The 10,161-nt window shown below is 28.7% G+C and overlaps 1 protein-coding gene across 2 annotated transcripts; it reads left to right on the forward strand.

Moving 5' to 3' along the window:
- The first annotated feature begins 4,653 nt into the window (after positions 1 to 4,653).
- On the forward strand, positions 4,654 to 9,815 carry PhKgamma (phosphorylase kinase gamma). Of its 2 annotated transcripts, XM_011052821.2 has the most exons (9): positions 4,654 to 5,014; positions 5,327 to 5,496; positions 5,639 to 5,923; positions 5,988 to 6,078; positions 6,966 to 7,102; positions 7,200 to 7,297; positions 7,879 to 7,962; positions 8,563 to 8,721; positions 8,967 to 9,815. In XM_011052821.2, exons 1-9 carry the CDS (start codon positions 4,923 to 4,925, stop codon positions 9,099 to 9,101), a joined length of 1,251 nt encoding a protein of 416 aa, XP_011051123.2. In that variant the 5' UTR covers positions 4,654 to 4,922; the 3' UTR covers positions 9,102 to 9,815. The 2 variants fall into 2 exon arrangements, with proteins under 2 accessions (XP_011051123.2, XP_087268282.1); XM_087412156.1 differs by lacking the exon at positions 7,879 to 7,962.
- The last annotated feature ends 346 nt before the right edge of the window (positions 9,816 to 10,161 follow it).

Consider the following 10,161-nt stretch of genomic DNA (forward strand, 5'->3'; position numbering starts at 1 on the left):
TTGGCATTATCTAAACAAATATTTATTCAAATTTTGTAAATTCTCTTTTCAGTGTAGCATAAGCAGAAATTATTAGGTGTTGGAATTAATTCGTAGCGTTTTACAAGTGATGGGAAGTATTTTCATTAATGTATTTTTTAATGCTCATGTGAAATAAATAACATTCTTTCATTAAAAACGCTACGAATTAATTCCAACACCTAATATTTTTTTCTTCTTAAAATGTAAATGTATAAAAGTAAATAATAAAACTAATTTGATAATAAAATTAATTGATAAATTCTGATATTTACAGCTGAATGTCTCACTTGAAGTGCCCTTGCGCTTAAACCCTGCGCTTATTTCTGTTTAAACTTCACAGTGAGCTGAAATAAGTGTAGCTCGTGCACTTACGTTAAATGTCGGACTGTAACGCGTAAAATCTCGTACTTTGCAGCTAGATTGATATCATCCGAGTGTATCAGATCTGTGTACATATTTGCACGGAAGATTTGTGTTATAATGATTGGGTATTCTTAACTCAACTTAGCGAGAGAAAAGAATTATGTTGAAATTGTGTAATTCTCTCAAAAGAACAACTGATGCTGTCGCCACTAATGCTCAAGTATACAAATGCGCAGGTGTACACACGTATGTGATGAAAACCATCTAATCCGAACAGCAAGGTCCTTTAAGTCTTCTTCTTACCGAGAAATGAGCAGACTCCCCACGGGAGTCGTCTCAACCCAGGAATACAATCTGTATCAAAAATATCCAACGTTCTAGTGTCTTAAGACTACTATAGACTTTCCAGATCTCGAGAAAGATTTTTGCGATGTGGTTTGCATTTTTATGCATTAGAATACTCAAAGATCGATTATTACGTCACATTTCTTTCTGTTGTCATAATTATTGCTATTTTTTGTCAGGCATCAAATAGACATATCCACTGTGAAACAGATTTTGCACAGTCTCTGCTATAAATTTTATCGGTAGAATGCTAGTGAAAATATAACAGAATATGACGGCGGATGGAATGTAGAAAATGCGAGGAAAAGTCAGTCATTTCATAGCTATATTTAAATAATATATTCAATTTAAATATGTAGTTATGAAATGATAGACTTCGCTCGATTGAAAGGAACAGATAATGTATAATAAAGCAAATTTCTCATATTGAGAATTATACAGATTTTTTTTTAAATAATTACGTAACGTGCATGTAATAATATTTATTTATTTGGCTATAAGTATGAATTTTTGGACAAATGAAAAGTAAATAAAAAAATGAAAAAGATTTTCGGAAGGATTTTGTCAAATTTAGTTTTACACTTTTTAGCATACACGATATATCTATAGCTATTTGAAAAATTTTTTTAGTGAAGTTAAAAAATAAAAAAAATAATAGGTTATAAACATTTTACTTGGAATTGTTTGTATTGGTTTCTTATGCAGTATACATTTATTCATTTGGTTTTACATTACCGCCGATAAGAAATCACCGTACACTGCAATGACGCGGCGGAAAGCGACGAGATTAGCGACGGCGCTATTGGAGAACAAGAATGTAAAATGAGCTTTATCTTGCCCTCCCATGGAGATCCAGTACATAAGGTAAAATAAGTAAGCTGAGTAGTGTCGATAAGTATCGTTGTAATTTTCCATCATAAATTCGTAGTAAATCCTTGTCCTTAATTTCCCGTAATATTCAACATCGGTTCATTGCCTTCGTTTTTTTTCTCTCTCGGACGTTTTGCTAATAACACACACATGATTCATGTTCCTACACAGCATATATAACGTTAATAATATGTAACGTTTAATAATGTTGTCTCGACGCAATTTTAAACATGCAAGAGATCGAATGTCGCCCATGTGACGAAGAGTTAGGAAGAACGTTTTTGTTCATCGTATTTAAAATAATGATAATTTTTATGACCAAGCGGATACTTGGTCATGAGAAGATAAGGCATATTTTTCATATAATTGTTTTACTGCTGATAAGATTATTTTTATTGCAACAAATTCTTAAAATTCTTACAATTTTGTGATAAAAGTGTTTATGTTAGAACTATTCTTTTTGATCGCCAAGAATGCAGATTTCAAACTCCGATTAATTTATTCGATTAATTATGATTAATTCGATTTATTATAATTAACATAAAGCAATATATGTACTATTTTAATAGAAATAAAACAGTTAATTTTTTTATTATTTAATATAAGAAATGAAAGATTAAATTAGGATCACGAATAATATAATTAGAAATTTTATTTCACAAACAATTTTATTAGATGAATTAATAGCTGATTAAGTTAATTCGAATTTGGCTGAAGTTGCCTTATAAATTGCAATTCCGAACAATTCCATTTCATTATTACCAAGAAATATAAGGAATGTTGTCATGACGAAAGGTTCATTTATAGAATTATTTTTAGATCTTAACTTTAATAAATGACGATATTGAAAGATGTTTTATTTATTATATTAGATCTCACTGTTTACAAGATCGAAAAGTTATTATCACTTACAGATTCTGTATAAATATCACCTGATAGACATACACATATGCGTGATCACATTTCACAGATTTTGCAATCACGTGCAAAAATTGCCGCGTCACATGATTATCATAAATTGCTTGCATAATAAAGAAAATTACAATCACTATACCGTATGAAGTATTTTAAATACTTTTGTCTTGTCATTTTTATATCTTTTATATCTCTTCATTTGTTAATATTCTCCCATTTCTTTGTCTATATTATTTTCTTTAATTATTTTTTTTATAAATAACACAAAAAAAGATGCAATAATATTAAATAATTCGAAACACGATAAAGTATCAATACATGATGCTTATTCTAATACAAAATTAATTCGACAATATTTAATGTTAAGATTCATATACACGTAGATTACTTTTATTTTGATACTCATGCCGCCCGTATTTACTTCAATGCAAATTGACTGCTTTAGTCACCAAAAAAGCATGCCGATTGTCTAGACTGACAAAATTGTCTAACTACAATGGAGATAAAAATAATTACAGCAACAAAGTTATTAAATATTTATTATTAAAAGTTATTTTTTTAACTATTAATACATATCAAATTGTATTCCTTTTATTAATTTAATAATTGTATACGTTTATATGCATGAAATAATTAATTCCTGAATTGTTGAATTCTTTCACATAAATTCCACGAGACTTCTCATCTTCTTTGCTATCTCGCGCGACCGCGCTAGGATTAATGTCACATGGCACTTGTAGTTCGTTCGCAACATTCACAATCTGGTTTTTAGACGCTGCGGCTACGAAACGTTTCCACAGTCTTTTACAGAGCTACCTACAAGACGGCGACCGACTGTGTATTTCGAATGGAAATTTCCAATGGAAGTTGGCATGCCGCGCACACGGCGCGACCGTACAGTCAACCATAAAAGCGAATGCTTTCCCATTCCCCTCATCTATTTAAAACATGCATGGCGCTTTCTCTATTGAGTTCACGACTAAGTTACATCTATGCTAAAAATTTCCTTAAAAAGAGATTAGTAGATGTTTCTACTATTGTTTTTTTTTTCTTACGTTTTTCAACGTTTTGCTATACTAATTTGTATTGTTACCAACTCAAGGATAACGATTTAATCATCTCATCGTAAAATTTCGTACGAAAAAAATAACATATTTGAATTCGTCATATTAAACAGTTTCAAATATCTACTCCTTTTTAACAATATCAGTAATACGTCCTCCGAAAATGTAATTTTTAATTATCATATTTTTACTTTAAAAATAATCTTGGATAAAAAGATAAACTTTTAAATTATAATTAATTTATGATATATATGTCAGAATGTATAATTTGTAATACTGTAAATTTATAAATAATTGGAATATTCATCATGACATTGTAAATTATTCCAAATGATATATATATATATATATTTGGAATAATTTAATAATATATATATTTTCCTATAATTTATTGAAGTATGTATTTATAAATAATGAATGAAATGACGTTATCGGTTTTTTATATAGACTTGAATAGAAACCTATATATATGTATATACAATGTATGTATATATATCGCATTACACATTGCTATTTATAAACATGAAAGTATTATTATCAACTAATCTGAAGTAATTTTCAATTTGACAAAAAATACGGTTTAAAAAAAAATGTAATGCTTTTCTTTATTCGAGAGTTGATAACAGTCTATTTTTGAAATTATGATTTAACATCAATTATATATTTTTCGACATTTTTGAAAAATGTATATTTTACCGATAATAGATTACATGCAAACTTCGTCACGAGGTACCAAATAATAAAAGTAGATGTAGAGAGCAGCACTAAAAATAATTATTTTTCAATAATTCCTTTAATCAGAATTTAAATGCTTCATTAAATCAAGATTAAACGGAAATAAACACCTTCTTTCTCACACAATATATTGAACAAATATTGTGTATAAAAAAAGAAAAATGAAAACGAAATTCCTTTAAAAATGAACAGAGAAGACGATATACGATTCTTTTTTCTTTACTCCACAATTTGCATGCTCGGACTGATAACTTCATATAAAACAGCCTTTACAGTGCACCAATGTGAACTAATGCGGAGTATCTATATAATGTAAGCTGTTTATTTGTATGTAAGCTATTATAGTCGTGTGTGTGTGTGTGTGTGTGTGTGTGTGTGTGTGTATGAGACGAATAAGACGAATTCTCTCACTGTCTTTCAGTGGAGTACAGGAACATGACAGTGCCGTCGCGTGACAGAAACTTCGGTGGTAGTATGTCCCGACTGCTTGGACCGTGTTGAATTATTTTCGGGAGTGTATTATTCTTGGCGAGTGCACCATTGAGATTCGCGTGAAGAAGTGCGGCGTGTCTCTTATGAGCGACGTAACGAACGCATACGACGCGAATCATGGCGAAGGATGAAGGGGACGATGTGCTGCCGGACAAGGACGCAGCGAAGGGATTTTATGCTAAGTACGAGCCCAAAGAAATTCTAGGAAGGTGAGTTACTCCACGTTTCAATACTGGATAACACGTTTTTTAATACTATCATTATTGTTGACTCGCTCCTATATTAACAATTAATGCTGTACTCCTATTCACATTTTATGTATTTTTACGTTGCTCCAACGATCGTGGTAAATATTTGATAGAGTAAATACGACGGATTATCCTCCAAGTCGATGATAACATTACATAATTAAAATAAATTTCGACACAGTTTCGACAAGTTTTGGCGTAGATCGCAAATATTGACATTCGATATCAATGTTGATTTCAATAGAGTGAGATTAATTTGAACGTGTATTTCAGAGGAATATCTTCCACTGTGAGACGATGCATAGAGAAAGAAACAGGAATGGAGTATGCAGCTAAAATTATAGACATCAGTAATGAGACTAATGAGGATATGCATACTATGAAGGATGCTACGCTGCAGGAAGTGCAAATACTTCGTAGAGTAGCTGGACATCCATATATCAGTAAGTTTCCTATTTTACTCTTTTTTAGAAATGGCAACAATCATAAGAGAGACCTATAAGTATTTATTTTAAAATAAATAACTGTATATATAAATATATAGAATAATTATATTATTATTTCTTTCTTTTTTTTTATTTTCAGTTGAATTGCATGATGTTTTTGAATCTAGTACATTTATATTCTTAATTTTTGAATTGTGCAAGAATGGAGAATTATTTGATTATCTCACGTCGGTCGTGACACTTTCTGAAAAGAAAACGCGTTATATCATGAGACAAGTATTCGAAGGAATCCAGCATGTACATAATCAAGGAATAGTACATAGAGATTTAAAACCTGAGAATATACTACTTGATGATAATTTGAACGTGAAGATAACTGACTTCGGATTTGCCAAAATATTGAAACATGGAGACAAATTAGAAGGTCTGTGTCATTTTTTTATATGTACTCCAAATCTAGAGAATTAAATATTTGATATATTTTACAGACCTTTGTGGTACACCTGGCTACTTAGCACCAGAAGTATTAAAGTGTAATATGTTTGAGAATACAGACGGTTATGGATATGAAGTCGATATGTAAGATTTTCTTCAGAGTTAAAAAAGTACATGCCTATATACATATATAAATGATACACAGGCTTTGTCATGAACATCATCAACACATAGTATATGATTAAAAGATATAATTCCATGTGCGCATGTATACATGCATGTATGCATGAATTAATTTTTAACTCTCCGAGTGAAGACGTTAGGGTCCAAAACAGAATTGTTTCGAGATGTTTCTGCTCGTAATTGTAAAACCAAAAAGTCGATTGTGTATCCTGAGAAACGAGGTAAAAGAAATTTCTAAATTTTTATTGTGTTTTCTAGGGAAAACAGAATAATTCCGCTGAGAATCCATTTCGATTCGTTCCACGATCAAGTATCAAAATACACAAGCGACCTCCTACCTGTCTTTACGAGTTTTTACTTCTTCCTAAATTTCTAAAAGAAAGTATGTAGATATCATAATAGAAGGGACTCGAGGTCCCACTGGTCCGAGAATCATTTCGAAAGACTATAAGACGTTGAACGTCGAGCAGATAAAATATCAGAATCACGTGTAACCTTTTCCCATAAGAAACAATGTTAATTATTTAAGAAAAATTTTGCAAAAACAAATGTTTCCTTTTCATTGTCTCTTTTATTCATTTTTATTCAAAATTTATTTTTCAAAAATTCAATAAATAACATTTATTAAAATATATCATTGATTTATATATATACACATACAATATGGATAGCTGTTTCATAATTTTTTTTCAAATTTTTCGACCTTTGAGAAAATAGCGTCGGACATGATAGAAACTACTAAAAAGATATCGAAAAACGTATTCACTCGTAGGGTTAAATATATTAGTTAGTTTCTTGCGAAATATAAGATTTCATTATATTTTCCATTTTTGTTCATGATGTAATAGATGGGCTTGTGGCGTGATTATGTTTACACTATTAGTTGGCTGTCCTCCATTTTGGCATCGAAAACAAATGGTTATGCTTAGGAATATAATGGAGGGAAAATATTCATTCACTTCTCCCGAATGGGCTGACATAACAGGTAAAAATGATTGATAAAAATTATATTTTAAAGAAATGATAGAAAAAATGATAAAAAAAATAAAATATCAATATATGTTTTATAATATTATTTCTAGAAGCTCCAAAAGATTTAATAAGGAAGTTGCTAGTTGTTGATCCCAAAAGAAGAATTTCTATAAAGGATGCGTTAGAACATTCATTCTTTCACACTGTCGTAAGTATATATATACTTATATATAATAATATTGAACTACTGAAAGAAAATATTATTTATAACTTCCAAATTAAAATGAAAAAAAAAATATATACAAAAGACCTTTCTAAATAACTAATACATACTTTATGCACTATATTCGACTGCAAAAAATGATATTTTGCCAATTAATTTCGCTTTATTTGTTTCTGCTCACTTCAATTCACATTTCAAAATATATTTACACTTATTTAGATACAAGATATCCCTAGTTCTCAGGAAAAACGTTTCTTTTTTCCTAGAACATCCTGTACATTACAAATATTTTTATATCTAATTGTAAAAATTATAACACGCACAGCAAGAAGCAAAAAAATGCACATGCATAAGATTTAATATTTTATTGTCGTATATGAGCAAATATGAGGTTTATGAACAATTACACGTTGCACACAAAATTATTAATTTTCTATCTGCTTTATTATTTATTGTTTTTTATTGTTTTTATTTTTGATTAATAAATAAAAAATATCTTGTAATAGATAAAATTTTTAATAGATTTTAAAGATATAATTATAAAGTATAAGTTATTGACCTTACAGCTGTGGGATCAAGACATCGCTCCTCTAAAACGTTCTCTGTCATCTAACTCGCGACGTCTGAGTAGGATATCTCAATTAGCTTTGGTAATTAATTTACTTTTCTTTTTATTTTGTCTGATAGCAACGTTTATTGATATTACTATTCATTGTAAAATTTACTTTGATTATTTTTATTATTTTTACGTAATAAAAAATTAACATTTATTTTATTTTAGTTGGCATTCTTTGATTATGTTAAAATTATAAATAAGATTGGCAGCAGCATTATAATAATGTTTGAAAATCAATTGACAATGGCAAACTAATACTTATATGTATATCTAATTAATTAAGCTTGTGCGTGTGCTTGTATTCACATGTATACATATACATTGAATATATTTATTGCATTCTCATACAAGAATTTATTAATACTTAACATTGAAAACACATGTGTTTGCATATACGAATATATGTATTTTGATATTAACACTTTTTCTCTAATGTTGAACGTTCTATTCAATTACGTTGTATTTAACAAAAAAAAACTTTATTTTTCATATATTTAAATAATAATGATAATATTCTTTTCTGTACTTTTCTTGTCCTTATATATCAGAATAGAAATATTAATTTAGAAAGCTTATAATCGTTTGCTGAATAGTTGGTGCATTTTTATTAAGTATTTCTTTATTTGTTGTACAGGAGTTGAAGGCGAAATCATTCAATGCAAGGAAGAGATTTCAATTGGCAATTATTTGTGTGAGAGCTGTTATTCGTATTAAACGACTTCATATCACGCCTGAACCGCTTTCGACACACGTAGCTTGTACCGACCCATATAGAATAAAAATTCTGCGAAAGGTAAATTCTTCCACGATGAAAGTCTATTACAAATTAATTAAATGAGCGTAATAAATAATAATTATGAAAAAAAATATTGGTATTAGAGTATTGGGTTCGATAGAGTTTTGGTTTTTTTGTGAGTTTCATATAAAAAATTCCAAATTCTTTTGATATTATTCTAAGATTGAGTAGATATAATTATGAAATTAATGAAATATGAACAATATGTGTTTGCTAAGAATATTTTTGATAATCGTTTTCAGGTAATTGATGGCTGTGCGTTTCGTGTCTATGGACACTGGGTAAAGAAGGGAGAAGGCCAGAATCGTGCGGCACTTTTTGAAAATACACCAAAGACAGAATTGAAGCATCTGTATGTTAGTAATTTAAGTAGATAACTATTATTGTTTTAGTTAAATTTACTGATCCCGGAATCTCGATGGTCCTAACGAAATATATCTCATAAAGACAAATATAACTGTCTTAATTTTGCAGAATGTAAAATATTCACGATAGAAATTTATTTTTGAAATTGAAGGTATAGTGGCTAAATAGTACTTGGGGACTTTTTACTTGAGTAGACTTTTACTAAAATTTGTTTCTGTATAAAGTTGTCTGCCATAATTGATTTTGATATAATCAATTGCTATATTGATTTAAAATAGAATAGAAAAATTTATGTAAACTATTTAAATCTGAATTCAGAGAATGTAGAATATTTTCAGATAATATTTTTAAATTGCACGTTTTACAATGTAACAATATACATACGTTAGTATACCATATGAAAATGTGAGAGTAATTATTTTGTGAAAAATTATTTAAAAATCTTTGTTATCCATCAAAGCAAAACAATATACATATGTGATTAAAAAGATGTATTTCTATAAATAGCTGTACTTTGTGACATACTTATTATATAATACAGAATGAATATGTATAATATTATCATGTTTTATTTTTGTAGAATGTAAAAATATTCCATATTAATGCTATATTTATAAAGATACGTTTTCAAAATTTCATTTCTAAAGGAAATTCTATTAGAAAATATGATACTTCATGTAAGATCTAGTCACAATTTTTGTACAAATAAACTTGTCTTAAACATATATTGTAAAAGTTAATATATATTTCTGTAAGAAATTAGTATACGAGTCAAACAAAATTTGATAGAGCAAGCAGATATGGAGTTCTTAAGTATTTAATAGTACAAGTATTTAATTTCATGTTAAAACAAATCAATTTAATTCAGTTATCTTCAGATTTATTTTACAAGTACGTGTATTTCAAGCATTATAATCATCATATCACTTTTATATCATTCATATCCCTTGTAAAGGTCTATTCTTCGTAATTATAAGTCTTTTTCCATACTCCAAGACTGAACTTTTTTCTCTCACTGTTCATCTTTTGTCTTTTTCTTTCCAATGTGAAAAGAAAGAGAAGAGAGATGAG

This window comes from Acromyrmex echinatior, chromosome 1 (assembly GCF_024713525.1).
Source record: "Acromyrmex echinatior isolate Ae372 chromosome 1, ASM2471352v2, whole genome shotgun sequence".
Taxonomy (NCBI): domain Eukaryota; kingdom Metazoa; phylum Arthropoda; class Insecta; order Hymenoptera; family Formicidae; genus Acromyrmex; species Acromyrmex echinatior.

Coding starts and splice junctions, on each gene's coding strand:
- PhKgamma (XM_011052821.2), top strand. CDS start 4,923: ATGGCGAAGGATGAAGGGGACGATGTGCTGCCGGACAAGGACGCAGCG. Junction 7,298..7,878: donor ATTCATTCTTTCACACTGTC/GTAAGTATATAT, acceptor TTGACCTTACAG/CTGTGGGATCAAGACATCGC. Junction 8,722..8,966: donor GAATAAAAATTCTGCGAAAG/GTAAATTCTTCC, acceptor AATCGTTTTCAG/GTAATTGATGGCTGTGCGTT.